This window comes from Macaca fascicularis, chromosome 1 (assembly GCF_037993035.2).
Source record: "Macaca fascicularis isolate 582-1 chromosome 1, T2T-MFA8v1.1".
NCBI classification, from domain to species: domain Eukaryota; kingdom Metazoa; phylum Chordata; class Mammalia; order Primates; family Cercopithecidae; genus Macaca; species Macaca fascicularis.
Genome location: NC_088375.1, coordinates 224,964,667 through 224,988,674, shown reverse-complemented (window position 1 = coordinate 224,988,674; position 24,008 = coordinate 224,964,667). Strand labels below are relative to the sequence as shown.

Sequence of the window (24,008 nt, the reverse complement as noted above, 5' to 3'; positions counted from 1 at the left end):
TACCTGGGAAGGTGACCCAGGAGGTTGCCTGTTTTGTGGGCTGAGGGAGCCTGAAAGACCCAAGGCTGTCCCCAGTGTTTTTCCTTTGCCTGTTGAAGTGTCCCTGACTCATTTATGTGGCCTACTTCCCATGACAGTTTAGGCAGCTTAGACAGGTTACACAGCACCGGGAGGACGATCCCGCTTGGCTCCGGTTTCTAAGCTCTCTGCTGGGGGCTGGGCAGGTGGGACCACGGCCAGCCGGTCAGTCCCTTGATCTACTCAGTGGCTCAGCTTAGAAGAGCTGATTAACTACAAGGCTGACGGTGCCACTCAGAGTGCTGGGCAGGGGGTGGATTCTGCATGAGCCCTTGGATGTGTGTCTCTACGTAACTTCCGGTTAACACAGCGATCTTTATTTGTCTTTCTCTCAATGACTACAAACTCCTTTCTGGACAAGAAGTTACAGAAAAAGATCAACTCAACATAAGGATAAGCATAGGTTACATGAATATGCTCTGGACTAACTTGTGAGGTAGTGAGCTCCCCAACTCTAGACAGTATTCAAGCAAAGCCTGGACAAGGTATTTTTGGAAACGTTTCAGAGGGGCTTGCGCATCTGGCTACTGCATGGGCGGCTAAAAGACCCAATATCTCCCCCAACACAAAGATTTAATGATGTTGGTTGTGCCATTGTACTCATATTCTGTAAGCTTCATAGCCTCTAGGACCCAGTGAAATTCTTTGAAAAGGAAACAGAAGCAGTGAGACCATGTAAATAGGGAAAAAAAAAAAAAAGACCCAAAAATGAGTTTATGAAGGGTGGAAATGAAAATTTCTAGAAAATGCTTCCGAAGCAAAAATTCTTGAAGCAGAAATGATTTCAGCTTCCAAACTTGTACATACAGCTGAAAACCAATACATCTTCCACTTCCCGGATGGTGGAAGGGACAGATACTCTGTTTGGGTGTCTGTAACAAGCATTCTAAGACCGGTGCCATCACATCAGGATGTTGTGGTGCCTAGGATGGTGGGATCCCCACACCCTTATGGAGTGCTTAGTGTCTTTTCATAGGTGTGGAAGGATGAGGTTGCCTCTGAAGTTTACTGATCTCAGTTGAATCTGGAATGATGTTTAAAATCTCCAGGTCAAAAAGGAGGTTCAACCTTCCTAAGGACCCTCGAGCTGGGCTGGGTACATCTAGAAATTCTTCCAAACCCTGAGCTCAACTCAGGTCACAGACACTTCTCAAACTTGGTGTCCTTCCTGGCTGTGCCTCCCTGGGAAGGAAGGGCCCCGCAGCAGCAGAGCCCACGTGATGTAGGGAAATCAGTCAGAGTGCCTGATTCCGAGGGAGAAACCAGCTCAGCTCACACACCAACCTATGAAAATTCTTTATTGTTAATTTCTTTCTCCAACAGATATATTTTTAGTTGAAATATGAAGCCACAGCAACACTTTGACTTTTCCTCTTCAGAAGATGAGACAGGCCGGGGTCGTCGTCGTTACAAAATCAAGGCCTGTGATCGTGACAAGGACAGGCTGGGGCAGAGACCACACACTCAACCAGGTATCCACCAGGTGTGGGCCCTTTATAGGAGCTACAGGTACAAAAAGGGGGCAGCCAGCAGTGTGGCCTTGACACCTGACTCCAGGCACGACGACCTGGAGGAGGGAGATGAAAGAACTCACCTTTCCCCAGGGCCTCAGTCAGACCTCCAGGCCACTGAGCTGGGAGAGTGCGTGTGTGTGCACGTGTATATCTGAGTGAGAACACGGGTGTGCTCACTCGCACAGCACATGCACACATGCGCTGCCCCTCCTGAGAAGATGCTCTCAGGTCCCTGCCAGGGTAGGGTTGTAGCTGTGTTCCCCACAGCTGACTGTCAGCTAACCAGGGCTAGGGGTGAGTGCATGGTGGAGGACACAGGGTCTTAGCCTGAAGCTCGATCTGGGACAGGCTGATGGTGCCAGAGCACAGCGTGAACCACCCACTGACCATGGGGCTCTCCAGGGCTCAGTCATTTGGTTCCTGTGCACTTCATGACACTCAGGAGCCCCTATGGCCCGAGCCCCAAGCCCCAAGAAAGGGGAAAGATTTGGTTCTGAGACGGTGCCCCTGGCTCTGGGCACCTAGGGGCCTCAGCATCTACCAGCGTAGGGGAGGGTGGCGGCCCCCTTCCTGAGGACTGCATCTTTCTCCAACCCCTCTCCCCAGATCCCACACCTGCCAGTGATCCAGGGAGCTAGGAGGACCACCCCCCTCCCAGGGAAGGCAGTGGCAGGTGGGAGGACTTAGGGTTCCTGCAGGAACACTAGACCTGCCCCTCACCCCCCACCTCCAGGACTGCCATTCTGAACTGAGTTTGCCAATTCTGGGCCTGAGTTTGGCTTAAGGGTCGGTCGAAGGGACTTGCTTGGTGAAGGCCCAGCCAGATGTCCCAGTGGCACTTCATAAACAAATGACACTGTCCCTTCCAGGCTGACGTGGAGAGAGACCCTTCCAAAGGCAGTGGAGTGGAGGGCACGGGCCTCCAATGAGAGAACTCCAGTGCTGGCCAGGACGTATTGCGCTGGCAGCAGACAGGTGGGAGCCTGGCTGGGGTAGGTCAGGGGTTGGTGTTTAGAGCTGGAGGTCTCCTGGGCCTTGTGAGCCAAGCTGGGGCTTTTACATGAGTTCTGGGCTCCCAAGCAGAGACCTCTGCTAGATGACCTCCAGAGCCTTTTGGGGTCTCACACTGGGAGAAGCTCCTCCCCTTTCCAAGAGAACCCCCAGAATGAGGCCTCAGGAAGTGGTAAACAGAGGGATGGCCAAGAGGGCAGAGCTGGGTAGTGCGCCTCTGCTGGGCCCGGCCCGGCTGGCGGGGCCTGGACGGTGTCTCGGCAATCCCTTTCTCACCAAGGGACGCTGGCTGGTTGCCAGCTCATGCAGGCAATGCACGTAAACCCCGACTAACGGTTACCTCTAGGCTCTGGGCTGTTGGGTTCAAGACGACACCAAGCTCCTCGGGGGCCCAACTTTCCAGCTGCTCAGGGTCCTTGGGATCACCTTGCTGGTGGAGGCAGGTGCACTCATTAAAGCAAATGTACTCTCCAGGTGGACCCTCAGGCCCAGAGCCGGCAGCAGAGGGGGTGAATCCATGGCAACAGGAGTCACGGGTGAACCAATGGGAAACCAAACACACGCACCGAAAGCCAATCAAACACAAACCCCAAATGTGAAGGCAGCAGCAAGTTCTTTGTGTAATAAATATTGCAAAGCGCACTTGGTTTCTTTTCAAGTCAAATATAACGACTAATGTCCCAGACCCTGTTTTCTGCATTCAAAATAGGGAAGCCGTTGATATCAGCAGAACACCTGCAGCCAATCAAAGAAAAAACCGTTTCCCATTAACCAGCCAATCACAGTCCCTTTCCAGTTTAAGCAGCCAATCAGACCTCTTCACATTTCTAAAAAATAACCTAACTAAAGCACCAGAGCTCGGAGAGCTTCCAGGGAAGCCAGATACCGAGGCGCAAATTTTTTAAAAAATAAGAGTCAGAAATAAAAATAAAAGGTTTCTGTTGGTCAAGATTTAAAAAATAAAAAAGTTTCTTCCTGCAGCCAATCACAAGTCCATCCCTTTAAGCCAATCATAAACGCACCACTGGTGTCTCCCTTGATGCCAGCCCCACTGAGTAGCTGTGAGGTGGGATGGGGCAGGGCAGGGTTGGGTAGGGGAAGTGGGAGGTGGGGCAAGGGGGTCTGCTGCCACTCAGCCGGCCCAGGAGCCACACAGATCTCTTGGCCCTCAACAGCATCCAGGGTGTTCCAAGGGCTTTGCAGCTACTGCCTTCGGTCTTCTGTCTCCGACCTGGAAAATGCCATCACCACGTCCTCTGCACCTGCAGATAAGGGGACAAGGATCGCTGATGGGGCTTCCAGCATTGGCTTATGAGCAGGACAAGCAAGGAGGCTGTGGCCAAGCTGGAGCTCCCATCCACCAGGATCGCGGCACTTTCCGAGGACAAAGTGCGTCCGAGGAAGTCTTCCTCCCCTCTGGGCTTCCCTGAAGCCTGGCTGGGGACAAGGCCTGCAACCCTGCTGTAGGGCTACAAGGCAGGGCTGCCAGGGTGAGACTCAGAGGCTTGCTCAAGGCTACAAAGCTGACAGGTGAGCCATGATGAGGCCCCAGGTGACCTGGAGCAGGGCTCAGCTCTGCTCACAGCCCTTGCTCCTGAGTTACCAAAGCTGGAGGCGGGGTGGCCCCTGGGAACCTCCCTCTTTCTTCTCAAGACTCACGTCTTGATGCCTTCAGAGGGTCTGGCTCACTGTAGTTTTAAATAGCCATTCGTCTTTGCAGCAGCTTCGCCTTCACCCAAACCCAGCACTTCTTCCAGGGAGCATGGTCGGGCCCATGTCCAGCCTCCTGTCCACCTGGCTCTGACTGAGACAGATATGCCCACAATCCTTCTTTTTCTTTCTTTTTTTTTTTTTGAAATGGAGTCTCGCTCTGTCGCCCAGGCTGGAGTGCAGTGGCGTAATCTCGGCTCACTGCAACCTCTGCCTCCCGGGTTCAAGCGATTCTCCTGCCTCAGCCTCCTGAGCAGCTGGGATTACAGGCACGGGCCACCACACCTGGCTAATTTTTTTGTATTTTTAGTAGAGACAGGGTTTCACCATGTTGGTCAGGCTGTTCTCAAAACTCCTGACCTATGATCCACCCACCTTGGCCTCCCAAAGTGCTGGGATTATAGGCGTGAGTCACTGTGCCCTCCCAATCTTTCTTCTTCCTCCTTTTCTTTTTTTTTTTTTTTTTTTTGAGACGGAGTCTTGCTCTGTCGCCCAGGCTGGAGTGCAGTGGCGCAATCTCGGCTCACTGCAAGCTCTGCCTCCCAGGTTCACGCCATTCTCCTGCCTCAGCCTCCCGAGTAGCTGGGACTACATTTTTTTTGTAGTTTTAGTAGAGACGGGGTTTCACCGTGTTAGCCAGGATGGTCTCGATCTCATGACCTCATGATCCACCCACCTCGGCTTCCCAAAGTGCAGGGATTACAGGCGTGAGCCACCACACCCGGCCATCTTTCTTTTTCTTAATCCTGAATTTGAGATTCTGGCCCAGGCACTTGTGAAATCACTTCTTTTGTTTTGTTTTCCAGAGGACAGGTTCTGATGAGCAGCCAGGATAGGCAGTGGCAGGAGGCAAAGCTCGAAATGCTGACCCGCTGCCGACACTCACAACTGCCTGGGGAGGAAGGGGCTGATATGGCTGGGGAGGGGCTGTGGGCCAGAAGGTGACCTGCAGGGTCCCACCCTGACTCCCTGATCTGGTCCTGCTACTCTCGCCCCCTTTGTAAAAGGGCAGATCTTCACTTTGCCCCAAAAAGTACCAGTCTGGCTGCCCGTGGTCTTTCTGACATCTTGTCTGTACTACTGCAGGCATTCTCGCTGGGAGGGGCGGATGGGAACAGGGGAGACAGGAAAGGCCACCGAGGGTGGGCCAGTGTGGGGGGTGTGAAGTGAGGCTCCTGGCGTGTGAAATGGAGTGGCAGAGTGAGCTGGCCCCCACTCAGTGAGCCAGGTCTCCCCCACAGCCGGCATGTGATGACCTCCTTCCAACTGCTCTACCAAGAGAGGGAGGACGCACCCAGTCGTCGGGAGGCCAGAGACGGAGGGCCCAAATACAAAGATGCAATGACAAGACACACCTTCTACCTGGCACTAGAGCACCAAGGTGCTGCTAAGGGAATGAGCCTTGTCACCTCCCACCGCCAGCCTGCCTTCATGGGGTTCTGGCTTTACCAGCACAACCTCCATTGCTCAGAAGGGAAATCAGCATCTAGAAGAGGGCACGAGTCGTCTGGCTTCCTGGGATGGGGCTCCCTCATTTGGGAAGCCCTGTGAATCCTTCCCCTGTCTTCTCGGGAACATTCTGTTTTCGCCTGAGCCCTAGGACCACGCAATATCACTGCAGGCAGAATTTTCCTAGCAACCACAGAATCCAAGATTACCTCATCCCCTGCACGGCAGCTGAGTTGGTTACCTAACAGATGCCGACTTTTCCTGAGTGCTGCTTGCCCAGCTTGCTAATCAGAAGGGGGCTGGCAGAAGTCTGTGAAAGGGGAGTTGTCAGCAGAAGATGCCTTAGTGGCAGTGATGGTGGCAGCCCGCTCGCTCCTCTCCCTGCCTGCCTCGTGGGCTTTCGCTCAGGGACCTTGGGCCTCTTAGTGAGCTGCAGGTGCAAAAGTAGCACGGGATGCCCCAGGAGGGAATGGTGCGTCTATAGAGGGAATGGGCCATTAGCTCCTCGGAGGAGCCCAGACCTAGGGACCAGGACTCCTGACTCCACAGCCTTCCCAGTGTGTGTGCCTGTCCTGTGCTCTGAGGGTGGGAAGGAAGTAATCTTCTCCAGGTCACACAGGGACTCTGATGGCTATTTAACAAGACAATTGAAGTAAAGGATTTGCAAGAGTCCTACCCTTCCCACACTGCCAGCTGCCACCCTCTTCCCTGGCGGCATTTATAGAGCCTCCCACTGTGCTGCTCGAGCCCTGCAGAGAGGAAAAGGCCTGCAGAGCTGCGGCCTGTCTGTGCTCTCTTCTGTTCCTTAAGGATGTTTTCCAGGCTCTACCACAAGGATCTGCTTTCCTTTGGGACCAAAAAGAAGGCAGGCTCTCAGTTCTTCCAAAGCATTCTCTGACCTATCCTTGTCACTGGTCGGCCAGGTATTTGTCATTCAATAAGGTCTGGCCATGAACCTAACAGGCTTCTAGCTGAGGACACTGGTCCCCCTTTCCTCTTCTCTATGAAATTTGGGCCAGTAAGTGAATAGGGAGGGTGAGCTGTTACATTATGATCATGACTCCATCCCTCAGAGCTGGAGTTTTAGAGCCAGGAGGGACCTCAGAGGTCGAGTCCTACAGTCTTTCCTGTGAAGGCCAGCATATGGCAGCTCCCTCAGGTATTCTCACTGTCTAGATGTACTGCAAAGAAGGCAGCAGGCCAGCCCACTGCCTCCAGGCTGCCAGCTGGGTTTCCTATCCTGTTTTACAGATGAAGCTCTGTCTTCCCTCTTGGTACCTCTGCTGACACTGTCTGAACTTGAGCTCAGAACTTCTATTTGTCCCTTCCCACTAGATGCAGGTGAGCGTAGGAGGGGAGAGGTTGATCTGTCTCTCCTGTTCCACACTCTAACACATTAAAAGATAAGGATAGCCAAAACCCGATGACAGTGTCAGAAGAAAAGAGAACTACAGATGAGTATCTCACATGAATATAGATGCAAACATGCCCAACAAAATGCTAGCAAACTGAACACAACAACATATAAAAAGGATTCTATACCCTGACCAGGTGAGATTTATCCCAGGAATGCAAGGTTGGTTTAACATCTGAAAATCAATGACTGTAAAACACTGTATCAATAGAATAAAGGACAAAAACCATACAGGAAAAGCAGCTGATGAAATCCAACATAATAAAACCACTCAAGGCTGGGTGTGGTGGCTCATGCCTGTAATCCCAGCACTTTGGGAGGCAGAGGTGGGCGGATCACCTGAGGTCGAGAGTTTGAGACCAGCCTGACCAACATGGTGAAACCCCATCTCTACTAAAAATACAAAATTAGCCAGGCATGGTGGCGCATGCCTATAATCCCAGCTACTCAGGAAGGCTGAGGCAGGAGAATTGCTTGAATCTGGGAGGCGGAGGTTGCAGTGAGAGGAGATCGCGCCATTGTACTCCAGTCTGGGCAACAAGAGCGAAACTCTGTCTGAAAAAACAAAACAAAACAAAACAAAAAACCACTCAACAAACTAGAATAGAAGAGAATATCTTCAATCTGATAAAGGTCATCTATGAAAATCCCACAGCTCTTATCACATTTGTGGTGAAAGCTCTCCCCTACCAAGATTATGAACAAGAAAAGGATGTCCGCTTTCACCGTTCTTTTTTTTTTTTTTTTTTTTTTTGAGACAGAGTCTCGCTCTGTCGCCCAGCCCAGGCTGGAGTGCAGTGGCGCGATCTCGGCTCACTGCAAGCTCCGCCTCCCGGGTTCACGCCATTCTCCTGCCTCAGCCTCCCGAGTAACTGGGACTACAGGCACCCACAACTGTGCCCGGCTAATTTTTTGTATTTTTAGTAGAGACGGGGTTTCACCGTGGTCTCGATCTCCTGACCTTGTGATCTGCCCGCCTCGGCCTCCCAAAGTGCTGGGATTACAGGCGTGAGCCACCGCGCCCGGCCTCACCGTTCTTATTCAATATTGTCTTGAAGGTTCATTCCAGGTTAGGAAAGCTAAGAAAAAAAGATAAAAGCCATCCAGATTGGAAAGGAAGAAGTAAAACTATCTCTATTTGTAGATGACATGATCTTATATATAGAAAATCATAAGGAATCCACTAAAAAAAATTTTTTTTTTTTTTTGAGACAGGGTCTCACTCTGTCACCCAGGCCAGAGTACAGTGGCATAATCTTGGCTCACTGCAATCTCCGCCTCCCAGGCTCAAGCAATCCTCCCACTTCAATCTCCCGAGTAGCTGGGACTATAAGCGCATGCCACCACATCTGGCTAATTTTTATATTTTTTGTAGAGATGAGGTTTTGCCATGTTGTCCAGGTTGGTCTCGAGCTCCTGAGCTCAAGTGATCCACCCACCTTGGCCTCCCAAAGTGCTGGGATTACAGGCTTGAGCCACTGCACCTGGCCCACTAAAAAACTATTAGAACTAATAAACAAGTTAAAGGTAAAGGATACAAGGTCAATCTACAAAAATCAATTGTATTTTTATACACTAGCAATGAACAATCTGAAAGTAAAATTAAGAAAATGATTCCACTTATAATTGCATTAATAATAATAAAACAGGAACAAATTTAACAAAGTGCAAATTTTTGTGCTTTGAACAGTACACAACATTACTGAATAAAATTCAATACATGATCCCTATCAAAATCCCTTTCTTGGGGAGTTTTTAAAAACTGCCTTTTTTGTAGAAATTGACAAGTTGATCCTAACATTCATATGGAAAGGCAAGGGACCCAGAATATCCAACACCACCTTGAAAAAGAAGAACAAGTTGACTCACACTTCCCGATTTCAAAACTTACTACAAAGGCAACGTCAATGAGACTGGGTGGTACTGGCATAAGGACAGACATAGATCAGTGGAACAAAAATGAGCGTTCAGAAATAAACCTTCCGACTATGGCCAGTTGATTTTTGACAAGGGTGCCAAGACAATTCAGTGGGGAAGAACTGAACTAATGGGTGCTGGGACAACTGGATATTCACATGCACAGGATGAAACTCGACCCTTACCTTGCAGCATCTACAAAAATTAACCTGAAATGGATAAATGACCTATATATAAGAGATAAAGTTAGAAAAATCTTGGAAGAAAATATAGAAACAAATTTTCACGACCTTGGGTTAGGAAATGCTTTTTTTTTTTTTTGGACAGGGTCTTGGTCTGTCACCCAGGCTAGAGTGCAGTGGTACAATCAGCACTCACTGTGCAGCCTTGACCTTCTGGACCCAATCGATTCTCTCACCTCAGCCTCCTGAGTAGCTGGGACCACAAGCGCACACTGCTACACCCAGCTAATTAATTTTTTTTGGCCGAGGTGGGCAGATCACTTGAGGTCAGGAGTTTGAGACCAGCCTGGTCAACATGGTGAAACGCCATCTCTACTAAAAATACAAAAAAAATTAGCTGGGCGTGGTGGTGCATGCCTGTAGTCCCAGCTACTTGGGAAGCTGAGGCATGAGAATTGTTTGAACCCAGGAGCTGGAGGTTGCAGTGAGCTGAGATCGCACCACTGCATTCTAGTCTGGGCGACAGAGTGAGACTCTGTCTCAAAAAAAAAAAAAAAAGAAAAAAGAAAAAATTGTTTTGACAGATGAGGTGTCTTCCTGTGTTGCCCAGGCTGGTCTTGAACTCCTGGGCTCAAGCCATCCTCTTGCCTCTGCCATGTAAAGTACTGGGATTACAAGCATGAGCCTCCACACCTGGCAGGAGATGGTTTCTTAGATATGATAGCTAAAGCACAAGCAACAGAAGAAAAAAATAAATCGAACTTTATCAAGATTAAAAACTTTTCTGTTTCAAAAGACATCATCGAGAAAGTGAAAAGACAACACACAGAATGAAAGAAAATATTGACAAATCACATATCTGGTAAGGGACTGTTACCCAAAATACATAAAAAAAAAAACTCTTTTTTTTTTTTTTTTAGAGGGAGTCTTGTTCTGTTGCCCAGGCTGGAGGGCAGTGGCGCGATCTCAGCTCACCGCAACCTCTGCCTCCTGTGTTTAAGCAATTCTCCTGCCTCAGCCTCCAGAGTACCTGGGATTACAGGCGCCCACCACCATGCCTGGATAATTTTTTTATTTTTAATAGAGATGCGGTTTCACCATGTTGGCCAGGCTGGTCTCGAACTCCTGACCTCAGGCGATCCACCCACCTTGGCCTCCCAATGTGTTGGGATTATAGGCGTGAGCCACCATGCCCAGTCCATAAAGAACTCTTAAAAACTCAATAACAGTCCGGGTTCGGTGGCTCACGACTGTAATTCCAGCACTTGGGAGGCCGAGGTGGGTGGATCACCTGAGGTCAGGAGTTTGAGACCAGCCTGGCCAACATAGTGAAACTCTGTCTCTACTAAAAATAAAAAATTAGTAGGGTGTGGTGGCACAAACCTGTAGTGCCAGCTACTCAGGAGGCTGAGGCAGGAGAATCACTTGAACCTGGGAGGCAGAGGTTGCGGTGAGCCAAGATCACGCCGCTGCACTCCAGCCTGGGCGACAGAGTGAGACGCTATCTCAAAAAACAAACAAACAAACAAAACTCTCAAAAACCTCAATATTAAAAAATGGGTGGCCGGGCATGGTGGCTCACGCCCGTAATCCCAGCCCGAGATGGGCAGATCATGAGGTCAGGATATCGAGACCATCCTGGCTAACACGGTGAAACCCCATCTCTACTAAAAATACAAAAAATTAGCCAGGCGTGGTGGCGGGTGCCTATAGTCCCAGCTACTCGCGAGGCTGAGGCAGGAGAATGGCGTGAACCTGGGAGGTACAGCTTGTAGTGAGCCGAGATTGCACCATTGCACTCCAGCCTGGGCGACGGAGTGAGACTCCGTCTAAAAAAAAAAAAAAAAACCGCAAAGACTTCAACAGACATTGCTCCAAAGAAGGTATATAAATGGCCAATAAATACATGAAAAGATACTCAACATCATCTGTCATTACGGAAATGCAAAGCAAAACCACAACAAGGCCAGGCATGATGGTCCACACCTGTAATCCCAGCACTTTGGGAGGCTGAGATGGGCAGATCACTTGAGGACAGGAGTTTGAGGCCAGCTTGACCAACATGGCGAAACCCCATCTCTACCAAAAATACAAAAATTAGCTAGGCATGGTGGAGTGCTCCTGTAATCCCAGCTACTCGGGAGGCTGAGGCAGGAGAATTGCTTGAACCCAGAAGGTTAAGGTTGCAGTGAGCCAAGATTATATCACTGCACTCCAACCTGGGCAACAGAGTGAGTCTCCATCTCAAAACAAAAAACAAGGCAGGGCATGGTGGCTCAAGCCTGTAATCCCAGCACTTTGGGAGGCCGAGACGGGTGGATCACGAGGTCAGGAGATCGAGACCATCCTGGCTAACACGGTGAAACCCCGTCTCTACTAAAAAATACAAAAAACTAGCCGGGCGCGGTGGCAGGCGCCTGTAGTCCCAACTACTCGGGAGGCTGAGGCAGGAGAATGGCGTGAACCCGGGAGGCGGAGCTTGCAGTGAGCTGAGATCCGGCCACTGCACTCCAGCCTGGGCGGCAGAGCGAGACTCCGTCTCAAAAAAAAAAAAACAAAAAAAAAAAAAACAAAAAAAAAAAAACAAGGCCGGGCACAGTGGCTCACGCCTGTAATCCCAGCACTTTGGGAGGCCAAGGTGGTTGGATCACCTGAGGTCAGGAGTTTGAGAGCAGCCTGGCCAACATCATGAAACCTCGTCTCTACTGAAAATACAAAAATTGGCCAGGCATAGTGGCATGTGGCTGTAATTCCAGCTACTTAAGAGGCAGAGACAGAAGAATTGCTTGAACCCAAGAGGTGGAGGTTGCAGTGAGCCAAGATTACGCCACTGCACTCCAGCCTGGGTGACAGAGTGAGACTCTGTCTCAAAAAAAAAAAAAAAAAAAAAAAAAAAAAGCCAGGCACAGTGGCTCACGCCTGTAATCTCTGCACTTTGGGAGGCCAGGGCAGGTAGATCACCTGAGGTCAGGAGTTTGAGACCAGCCTATCCAACATGGTGAAACCCCGTCTCTACTAAAAATACAAAAATTAGCCAGATATGGTGGTGCGCTCCTGTAGTCCCTGCTACTCAGGAGATGAGGCAGGAGAATCTCTTGAACCCGGGAGGTGGAGGTCACAGTGAGCTGAGAGCACGCCACTGCACTCTAGTCTGGGCAACAGACCAAGATTCCGTCTCAAAAACAACAACAACAAAAACCCAAAACCATAATGATAAACCATTTCACATCTACTAGAATCAAAAAGACAGCTGAGAACAAGTGTTGGCCAGGTTGTGGAGCAACTGGAACCCTCATCCATTGCTGGTGGGAGTGTCAGGTGGTGCAGCTGCCAAGCCTGCTCCACAGTCTCTCCCATCTCAGCTGACGGCACCTCCACCTTCCTGTTGCTCAGGTCAGAAGTCCTGGGGTCTTCCCAATTCCTCTGTCACATACACTCCACACACAATGCATCAGCAAATCCCATTGACTCCACTTCTCTACTTACAAGGTAGATGCTGAGTACATCATCACTTCTGCCACCACCCCCTGGTCCGGGGTGGGTGGACTCCTGAATCCCCGCTTGCCTTGACCTCCTCTCGCTAGTCCCTGATGGTCCAGTCTCCACATAACAGCCAGGGAGAAGTTGTTAGAAACCTAAGTCAGCTCCTACCATGCCTTTGCTCAAAACCCTCCAGAAGCTTCTACTGCAAGACTGCTCATCATACTCAAGGCCAATGCCCATCTCCTCACTGTGGCCTGCAGGACCCACACACACTGGTCTCTGATGGCCACTTCACCTCCCTTTACAACACACCTCTCACCACTCGCTGCGCCAGCTACATGGGCCCCTGGCTGTACTTCAACCACAAGTCCTTGCACCCCAGGGCCTTTGCACCTGCCGCTTCGTTGCCTTGATGCTCTTCTCCAAGTTTATCTCATGGTTCTTGCACTTCATAGAGGCCCTCCCTGAACACAACTTCTAAAATGACCCTTGTGTCTCAATCCCTCAGGTGAATGAGGTCTTTGGCACCCTCAGTGCTATTCACAGAGCTCTATATTGAGCTGACCTTCCTTTCTCCACTGGCACGTACACCTCATGTGATCAGGGACTTGGTTTTGTTCACTGACATAGTTACAGTATCTGGGCAAGTACCTGGGACACAGGATAAATCTTTATAGATGAGGAACCTGAAACTCAGAGAGACAAAGCAACTCAGTGAATCAGAGGCAGAGAGAAGACCCAGATCCAGACTCCAAAGCCCATGACTTCACCCTAGAAGGAGAAAGGAAACCACGGACCTCTCCAGTTACCCAGAGCACTAAGGCTCATCTGGCCTCCTAGCGTCTTAGTTCCATCAGAATGGAACTACGAACCAGGGCTTAAAACCACCACCAAAGCAGCCCAGGGACACCTTGGAGATAATTCAACATGGAACCCAGAGTGTCAACCTAAGAGCCCTGGCCCTGGCCCCCTGCCCCTACCTGGTCCCCACTTCCTATCTCCCCGGAGCCCTGCTCCCTATCTCTGCCTACTGCCCTGCCAGACACTTCACTAGTCCCCTGGCTCACCTGCCCTGGAAACCAGGGCCAGGACACTGGGAAGGGCGTAGCTTTCCAAACCAGGGCAGGGCATCCAGCAGGCCCTCCCATCCCATGCTCAATGCCAGCTTTGCCCCTTTAGTAGAGCCCAGTCAATTGACTGGGGAGAAAAAATGACAAATATGCAGGAGCTTAGAAAAGGGAAGCTGGCCCCTAACCGGGGGTGGGAGAGAGACAATGGGAGCTCAGGACGAACTCCCACCAGCATGCTGGAACCAGCTCTGCTCCCGCCAACACTCACCCTAGGCCTGGCCTGGCTCACTCAGGCTTTTGGAGAAAGCCTCCTGGGGGCCTCTGACAACTCCCAAAGTCTGCTGAGAATCACTCTTGCTATTTGAGACTCTTAAGCTGAAGTCCTTCAAAGGTCCTTTCCTGAATATACTGGGCAGCTCGATGCATTTCCTGAACTGCCAGGGCAGGCTCCTATTGGCCCTGCAGGATTATAGCTGGGTCAGCAATAGTGGATGAAAAAGAGGAACATGGAGATGCTAAAGCCCCAAGGCCAATCCACGGAGCAAGGGCATTTCACAGACCTGGTTGGGGAAATCTTGGCAGAGCCTAGTGCTGCACTAGCTCCTAATTTGCAAACTTGGAAACAAGCCATTCCCAGGCCACGTGGGTGAAATGCAGTAGACAAAGGCCTGTGACCCTGATCTGTGGACCCTGTTTCCACCTTCACTGTGCCTCCCTGGACTATCCAACATGGTGGGGTCTGCTTTCACAGCCAAGAGGAGGGCTCGGTCCTGCCTTCATTTCACCAAAGCATCCAGGTGTGGGAGGGACAAGCTGACCTCCTACCCTGCAGAACTTCTCCAGATCCAGGATCCTGCAAAGTCCAACTCAGCACAGGTGCTCAGAGGTGGCCAAGGAGAAAGAAAACAGACCCGAGCACAAGTCCTTCCTCCAAAATTGAGGGCACAAAAAAGCCTGGCTAAATTCCCAAAGGCCGCAGGCCTTGCAGGCTCCGTAGATCAGGCAAGGCACAGCCCTGTACAATGTCCCTGGAGAAAAAGGGGGACTTCAGTCACAGATGGACATTCCTGCATCACCCAACTGAGAACTAGGATTCTAGGCCGGGTGCGGTGGCTCACGCCTGTAATCCCAGCACTTTAAGAGGCCGAGGCAGGCGGATCACCTGAGGTCAGGAGTTCAAGACCAGCCTGGCCAACATGATGAAACCCCGTCTCCACTAAAAATATACAAAAGTTAGGCCGGGCACGGTGGCTCAAGCCTGTAATCCCAGCACTTTGGGAGGCCGAGACGGGCGGATCACGAGGTCAGGAGATCGAGACCATCCTGGCTAACACGGTGAAACCCCGTCTCTACTAAAAATACAAAAAACTAGCCGGGCGAGGTGGCGGGCGCCTGCAGTCCCAGCTACTCGGGAAGCTGAGGCAGGAGAATGGCGGGAACCCGGGAGGCGGAGCTTGCAGTGAGCTGAGATCCGGCCACTGCACTCCAGCCTGGGCAACAGAGCGAGACTCCGTCTCAAAAAAAAAAAAAAAAAAAAAAAAAAAAAAAAAAAAAGTTAGCTGGGCATGGTGGTATAAGCCTGTAGTACCAGCTACTTGGGAAGCTGAGGCAGGAGAGTCACTTGAACCTGGGAGGCGGAGGTTGCAGTGAGCCGAGATCGTGCCACTGCATTCTGCATTCTGGCATGAGCAACAGAGCAAGACTTCATCTCTCAAAAAAAAAAAAAAGAATCAGGATTCTCCCAGGCCCAGCTCCCCACAACCATGTGCCTTGGGGACAGGGAGCTTCTGCCACACCATCCTGCAAGACCACTACTGAAATCCTCACCACCCCCCTTCCTTGCTGGCCAGAACTTCCCCGGACAGTGTCAGACATTCTGGGGTCAGGTATCTGGAGGCCTCCTGAACTCCTCAGGAGCCTTACTCCTTCCTAAAGAGGGTAAAAATGTGGGGTGTGAAAACTCAGAAATGTAACCTGAAATCTTCAGGGTCTGCAAATTCTCAGGGCTGATGAGGGGAGCTCCCTTTGTGAGTCACCATCAGCAGAGGGAGCTAACTTTGGCTAAGTGCTTCACAGCTGTCCAGGGAATGCCACCTGGCAAGCCCAGGGCCCATCCTTGACACACATGGCAGACCAGGCTGAGAGGGAATGCGACCACATGCTCCCAAGTGTCCAGGACAACGCCCACTCTGTGTCTCATCCCCTTCTCTGACCATATGGTTTTTGGTTGTGGTACCTTTTCCTCCTCCCATGAGCTCGTTAATCTTGCTATTAATACCAACTAGCATCTGCTACCTGGCTATCCAAAACAGCAGTGGCTAAACCACCAGCTCTAGGGAAAAGCTACCTGGAAAAACAGGACCCAGATGCTCCTCCAAAGGGAAGCATTTCTGAAGGGGACACAACTTAGGTACCAACCTGGACTGGGCCTCCTCCCAGACAAAGCAAGACCTGCTGGTGGCATGTGCCGTTTTCAGCAGCTTGGGGCTGTGAGCTGGGTGCTCTATACATCTCAGCTCTGATGCCCCCAAGTCCCCAGGGGATGACTTTTACCCAGAGACAGCTTGACACTCGGGTTGCTATGGGGACGGCGGTCACTGATCCACCAGGGCCTTAGCAGCCAAAGCAGCACCAGGCTCAGGGGGGCCTCCTGGGCTCCAGGCTGACAACCATCACGGGCACAGGAGGCTGCTGGGCGGTGGCACTGCAGCAGCCAGTGCTGTGTGGATGTGCACCGAGTCGCTGAGCTGCTGAGCCAGCTCCCAGCAGAGACGCCAGGCCTCGTGGAACAGCCAACAAGAGCTCAGGAGGCAGCTAAAGGCCCTCCCAGGCTTGGATCCCTTGTGGCACCCCAGTACCAAGACCCTGGAGCTGATACCCAGCCTGGGTCTGACTCTGACTAACTGTGTATCCCAGGGGGAAGTCCCTGCACATCTAGCCTCAGTTTACTCATCTGCAAAACGTGATGAATCTATCCGCAATCTAACTAGCCACAGGATAACATCCACAGCATAAAGCATCAAAAATGACATCCCGCAGGGTTGCTCTTGGGGCTCTATCCCTGCTCTGTTCTAATCCCAGACGTGCTCCGCAAAATCCATCTCACTGTGTTCCCACCCTCCCATCCCTGCTGAGCCTGACACACACATGACCTTTGTGATATGTCTTCCCAGGTAAGGTGGTCATTCCCTTTATTCGAATTCCTTGGTTCCCCAAAATATAAGCTCTCATAGACCAGGAAGCTTTGATTGCCAAGAAGGGACAGAGATGACCAGTTCTTCACCTAAAACCCTGACATATCCTCTCTCCTTTTTTTCTTTTTCTTTTATATATACACCTTCAATAGAGACAGGGTCTCACTATGTTGCCCAGGCTGGTCTCAAACTCCTGGACTCGAGTGATCTCCTACCTCAGCCTCCCAAAGTGTTGGGATTACAGGCATGTGCCACCGTGCCTGCCCCATCCTTGCATATTCTCAAATTTTAGTGGGCATCAGAATGGAATCACCTTGGGAGTTTGCATAAAATGCAGATTCCCAGGCTCATCTGGCAGGCATTCTGGGGCTATGGCAGGGCCCAGGAGTCTGCATTTTAACAAGCACCCTCAGTGATTGAGGTGTGCAAATGTGTAGAGCATGCTCTGAGAACTCAGTGCTACAGACTGTCCCCTGACCTCCGCCCAACCCCAAGCTGTCATGCCTTCTTGCCCAGCATTCTGGAGGAGAATCCTGTAGCATCCTTCCCACCAGTTTCTCTACATGCACATCCGTATGCATTCTCCAAGGCCCCATACAAACAGCACCTCTTCTCTATGGCTTCCTAGGTGGTCTCCCCTCCCTCAGCCCAAAGCCCTTTATGCATCAGTTCACACGCCCGTCTGCTCTGCTGGTCCAGGAGGTCACAGGGAGTGCTGTGGGGTGGCACCGTGCCTAGCACACAGCAACTGTGGCCTGATGTGAGCGGAACTGTCCAGCCGTTGGATGGAGCAGCCCTCAATGCCCCTCTCTGACAGGGCCCGCCTCTTACTGAGGCTCGATGGGGGAAGTGTAGAGTCACACAAGGACTTCTCTGAGGCCATTCGGGCGTCTGTTTTCAGTTCTAAACAACAGAACCCATGACGCTGGGTGATGGGGTCAAAGCGACCCTCTCTGGAGCCGCAGCCAGGTGCTGAGTAAGCGGCTGGCCCTGCACTTCAGCACATTCCTCGCTTTTCTCGGGATTCTTTCCCCACCTTTTTCAGTGACACAACTTATACACCAAACCCTCCTGGCTGATTTCTGTTCAATTCAATATATAGGTGATTTTGGGTTCAATTCTGTTATTAGGTTACAGGTAATTCTCATGTAAGTGTTGATTAAAGTTAAAAAAGATTAGCTTCCCATCCCATAGACTAGAATTCTCCCTGGGCCTGACTGTAATTTCGGTGCAGCATCTGTTACTGCCTGGAGCCCCTGGGAGAAGCCTCCAAGCCACACTCGGGGAGACAGGGGACCCAGAAAGCCCAGCAGATCACCTGCACAGCACCGGGCTGGTGCAAAGGAGGGGCCCAGCCGGCTGCCCCCAGGGAGGAGCTGCTCGAGCAGCCTGGCCCTGGAAGGCGCAGTCCAGGCATCCATCCAGCAGACACCTACACTGCCCCAGAGGTGGGACGGGGGACTCGTGTGTGATGGTGAACACGGCCCAGACCCTGGCCCCGAGGGGCTCCCGAAGTAAGTAAGACTGGCATGGAGCTCCAGGGCACATGCTGACTTGGAAGGGGTCAGAGAGGGCTTCGTGAAGGAAGTGAAAGAACAGAGGCTAGAAGGCTGTTGAGGGGGATTCCAGGAAGAACTTTCCACACTGAGCTGTATGATGGAGATCAGGCCACCACCCCTAAAACAGGGCAGGGCCGCTGAGGGGGTCAAGGGAGCAGAGAGCTGCCTCCCTCATGCCATTCTATGAAAGGAGAAGCTGTTTGCTCACAGCCTGGTTTCTGCTGATCTACCCGTGACCACAGATATTTTAACAAGGTTCCCAGTGTAACCCTCAAGCCAACTGACCTAGTTTAGGCTCTCTGGCAGCAGACCCTGAACCAGCAGCCTCAGCTTCCAAAGGGGAAAGCCTGGCTGGCCGCAGCTGGGGGAACCTTCCCTGGAAAGTCTCTTGGAGAAAGAGCGTGATCAGGTGGAGGCAGAACGAGCCTGGGAGCCCCCGTGCCAGCACACAGCTCCCAGAGACAACAAGGGCAGCAGCAGACCAGGGCATGGCCCCAAGAGGTCCCCAGGCAGAGAAAAAACAAGGAGCTTCCTTGACAAAATGAGCCAAGTCTAGGCAGTGTCCCTCTCAGCAACACCTCAACAAGGGCCTATTCTTTTTTTTTTTTTTCGAGACAGAGTCTGGCTCTGTCACCCAGGCTGGAGTGCAGTGGTGCAATCTCAGCTCACTGCAAGCCCCACCTCCCGGGTTCACACCATTCTCCTGCCTCAGTCTCCTGAGTAGCTGGGACTACAGGCGCCCGCCACCACGCCTGGCTAATTTTTTGTATTTTTAGTAGAGACGGAGTTTCACCATGTTAGCCATGTTAGCCAGGATGGTCTCAATCTCCTGACCTTGTGATCTGCCCGCCTCGGCCTCCCAAAGTGCTGAGATTACAGGCATGAGCCACCGTGCCTGGCTGGACAAGGGCCTATTCTGAAGCACTGTAGGAGGATGACAGTTCTACAGGTGACTGGTCATGGTGGCCTTTTCAAAGAGCCATCAGAGGCCTGGAACTGTACTTGCTGGGCACCACCCCAGTGCGGCACTGAGGCAAGAACAGACCCAGAGCTTTCAGGGAACCAGCATATCGGAAGGCACCCATAGGTGGAGGGCCCAGGGTAAAAATGCAGCAGAAGGTGTTCCCTGTTTGTTCTGCCCCTTTCTGAAATACCTAACCGCCCAAATCATACCTGTTCCTCAAGTAAACACCGTCCTGCTTAAAAAAGCATGTGACCGGGCTGGGTGCAGTAGCTCATGCCTATAATCCCAGCACCTTGGGAGGCCAAGGCAGGCAGATCACGTGAGGTCAGGAGTTTGAAACCAGCCTGGCCAACATGATGAAACCCCATCCCTACTAAATACACAAAAAATAGCTGGGCATGGTGGCATGCGCCTGTAATCCCAGTTACTTGGGAGGCTGAGGCAAGATAATTGCTTGAACCTGTGAGGCTGAGGTTGCAGTGAGCCAAGATAGCAACACTGCACTCCAGCCTGGGTGACAGAGTAAGACTCCGTCTCAAAAAAAAAAAGAAAAAAAAAAAGTTTTCTTGGAAATTATTTAAGAGCACAGCAAAATATAGTAAAAAATGCATGTTAAAAATGGGTATTAAAGCTGGGTGCAGTGGCTCATGCCTATAATCCCAGCACTTTGGGAGGTCGAGGTGGGTGGATCATGAGGTCAGGAGATGGAGACCATCCTGGTTAATAAGGTGAAACCCCGTCTCTACTAAAAAAAAAAAAAAAAAAAAAAAAATTAGCTAGGCGTGATGGTGGGCACCTGTAGTCCCAGCTACTCGGGAGGCTGAGGCAGGAGAATGGTGTGAACTCGGGAGGTGGAGTTTGCAGTGAGCTGAGATTGCGCCACTGCACTCCAGCCTGGGTGACAGAGCAAGACTCTATCACAAAAAAAAAAGGGGGGGGGTATTAAGGTATTAAAATGTTTATGGTCCTGGCCTTGTGCTACCGATGTATGCATGTTTGTGAAAGGATGACAGGAAACTTAACAAAGGGTAAGAGAGATTATGGCTATGTAGTAGGATTCAATGTTTCAAACTTTTCGGCTCTTTCTCTCATTCCCCAGTTTTTTACAATGACTATGCACAATTCTATAACTGGGAAAAAAGAATCATTAGCCGTTAGAGGGAGCCACACTGGCCATGAGAGAGGCCTGGACTCAGCACTCCACAGGGCCTGCTTCGGGAAGCTCTGGCCCTCCCCATTCCTGCAGCTGCCCCTTCCCAGCCGGGCAACCTTCCTGAGAAGTATTGACTTCTTCTGGTTCAAAGCCGAGTTCCCCTGGTTGCCAGGTCTGCTTAGACACCCTTGGGGACTAGAACCTAGTTCATTTATTTGTCCAAGCATGACTAGGGGCTTAGTGGTCCCACCCCCACAAATAATAAGACAGAAGCCACAGTTCCAAGCTCAAGGAGCTCAGAGTCTGGTCAATAGATGGATTAGGAGACAGTGTGGGTGCAGCACAGCTGAGGTGCATGCACATGTGACAGGAGGGCCTGGCCCAGGCTGCAGGGGGCAGGGGAGCAAGGTGGGGATGTAGGCTGGTTCCTGGTGGCCAAGAGGCAAATGCAGTGGCAGAAAGGCATGAACACGGCCATTCACTATGGCCCTTTACAGTGTGAGGTCAGGTCTTGCTCGCCAAGCTAAAGGGGCTGGATTTTATCTTCAAGGCAGTGGGGAGCCACCGAATGATTTTAAATCGCGTGGAGGCCAGGCATGGCGGCTCCTGCCTATAATCCCAGCACTTTGGGAGGCCAAGGTGTGTGGATCATCGGAGGTCAGGAGTTTGAGACCAGCCCGGGCAACATGGTGAAACTCCATCTCTAATTCACTGAGTATGGTGGTAGGCGCCTGTAACCCCAGCTACTCGAGAGGCTGAGACAGGAGAATCACTTGAACTGGGAAGGTGGGGGGTGCAGTGAGCTGAGATTCCGCCACTGCACTCCAGCCTGGGCGACAGAGCAAAACACCTTCTCAAAAAAAAAAAAAAACCAGGTTGAGTAGAGACCCACTAATGTCACTGTAAGCCTCCAAAAGTCTCTCCGGTTGTCTGGGGGCAGAGGGCAGACCTGAGGGGGCAAGACGACAAGTCGAGATGCCACATAGGAGTGATCTGAAGCAGTGAGACAAGAGTGAATACGGGCTCAGTCCAAGAGGGGGCTCGAAAGGAGAGGGAGAGAATGAAGCAGGTCCGAGGAGCCTTAGGATGGACTCAGTAATCAATCAGGTTCCTGGGGAAGACAGGAGTCCAGGCTGAGTCCTCAGGTGCTGCATACTTGCTGGGCATTGGTCAGGGCAGAGCACAGGTGGAAAATCCACGTTGGCTGGGCATGGGTGGTTGTGGTGATGCTGGCCAACAGTCAGCTGACCATGCTGTCGGTTGAGGTCACAGGAGTGCGTGTGGGACACGGAGAAGAGAGGAGGCAACCTTGGAGGATGCCAGTGTGACTGAGGGAAGGGAGTGGAAAACAGCTGGTGGGGGTGACGTGAAGGACAAGGGAGGGAAAGGAGGCTGTCATTGGTGGTCTCAGCCCAGCAGAGGCCAGGCAGGCTGGGAACTGGCGGGCCACTGGGGCCTCTGCTGGAACCACTGGTGAGGCCTTAAGGGTAGGCCCCCACCCCCAGCGTCTCCAGCACCTGCCTGGCTCCCCACAGATACTCAACAAATGTGACTGAGGAAAGAATCGAAGAGTGGGGGGTAAAGGGGTGCCTATGGCCCCCTCCCTGGGCCTCAAGGAAAGGAGCAGTGCCCTAGGTACGAGACCCCTGCAGCCCTGGAAGGGAAGCATGTGCAGGGCTAAAGGTGGTGGCCAGACCCTCAGGACCAATGTCGGGTGCTGTCCGTTGGAGGGTCTGCCTCAGACCCCCTGCTAGGAGAGTCCCCGGGGACATGGAGTCTCCTCTGGCTCAGGGAACACTTAGAGCAGCCTGGAGCATTTGCTGAGAGACAGCGCCACCTAGTGGGCAGGAGGTGCGCAGCAGGCCATTATCTGCAGGCTCCAGGCCTTTGGAGTCCATCATGGCAGTCCCTGCACCCTGCTCTGGCCCCTGCATCCTGCCCCAATCCCTGGAGACAACAATCCAGGACTTCTGCCACCTAAGCAGTGTCTCCGCCTCTGACAGCAGGACCCTGCAGCATCAGCTGAGATTGGCTCTGCGATGGAAAAGGTTGGCAGGTGAGATTTTAACAGAGATTCATTTGGCCACATGGCGCAGGCAGAGATGCAGGGTCCTGCCCTCACATGGTAAGTTCACTATGGGAATGGGTTGACTGCAGTTCTGTTGTTATTATTGTGTGTGTTTGTGGTGTTGTTAGGCTTGCAAAGAAAATACTATGCTTGTGAAACGCTTCCAGGCATAGCTGACCCCTCCCCTCTCCACTCCCAGTCCACAGAATTCTCAGAGCCTCCTGCAACTCAGGTCTCCTGTGTGGCTCAGGCCCCGGCAGCCAGGTCAGAGGTAGGGGCGCCCCAGCAGCAGGGAATGACTCCCACCACCTATTCCCCAACAATTCCCTGGGGTCCTCCCTGGCTCCAGCTTCAGCTCCAGGAGCCCTCTCTCCAGAGAAAGAAGTAGCTGTGGACACCAACCACCCCGAAGGGCCCAGACTCCACAGCCCACACAGTTGGTCACAGCTGCTGGCTTGCTCCGACTGCTCAGCAGTTTCAGGGCAAGGTCAACAGCTAAGTGGGGTCACTGACTTTCCTCAACAATTTGGCAGAGTTCATTTTTATTCTCAACTGTTGGTTCAGGTAGGCAAGATAAAGAGTTATCCTAAAATATTTTAACTTTCCCTTATGACAAAGAAACAAATGTACAATGTTAAAATATCTGTTTTACAAAAATGTGTGACTCAGAAAGTTAGTTTCTTATATAGTCCTATCCCCCTAACAATTTCTTATTGTTGTTTGAGACAGAGTCTTGCTCTGTCGTCCAGGCTGGAGTGCAGTGGCATGATCTCAGCTCACTGCAAGCTCCGTCTCCTGGGTTCATGGCCATCCTCCTGCCTCAGCCTCCTGAGCAGCTGGGACCACAGGCACCCGCCACGATGCCTGGCTTTTTTTTTTTTTTTTTTTTTTTTTTGAGATGGAGTCTTGCTCTGTTGCCCAGGCTGGACATGCAGTAGTGAGATCTTGGCGCACTGCAGCCTCTGCCTCCCAGGTTCAAGTGATTCTCCTGCCTTAGCCTCCCAAGTAGCTGGAATTACAGGTGCATGCTACTATGCCCAGCTAAATTTTGTATTTTTAGTATAGATGGGGTTTCACCATGCTGGCCAGGCTGGTCTCGAACTCCTGACCTCAGATGATCCACCCACCTTGGCCTCCCAAAGTGCTGGGATTACAGGCATGAGCCACGGCACTTGGCCTATTGCTGCTTTTTATACTGACATATGATCCTACATTTTGATGTCTCTTATTTTGATTTTTTCC

General features: G+C 51.5%; 1 protein-coding gene across 2 annotated transcripts in view; it reads right to left on the bottom strand.

Annotated features, from left to right (window-relative positions):
* Positions 1 to 1,361: 1,361 nt before the first annotated feature.
* CTNNBIP1 (catenin beta interacting protein 1) overlaps positions 1,362 to 24,008 on the bottom strand; it is a 64,825-nt gene continuing 42,178 nt past the window's right edge. For both annotated transcript variants that reach the window (XM_045381062.3, XM_065534681.2), the window contains one exon: positions 1,362 to 3,865. In XM_045381062.3, the coding sequence (XP_045236997.1) occupies positions 3,807 to 3,865 (59 nt within the window). In that variant the 3' untranslated portion in view covers positions 1,362 to 3,806. The remainder of the gene's footprint in view (positions 3,866 to 24,008) is intronic.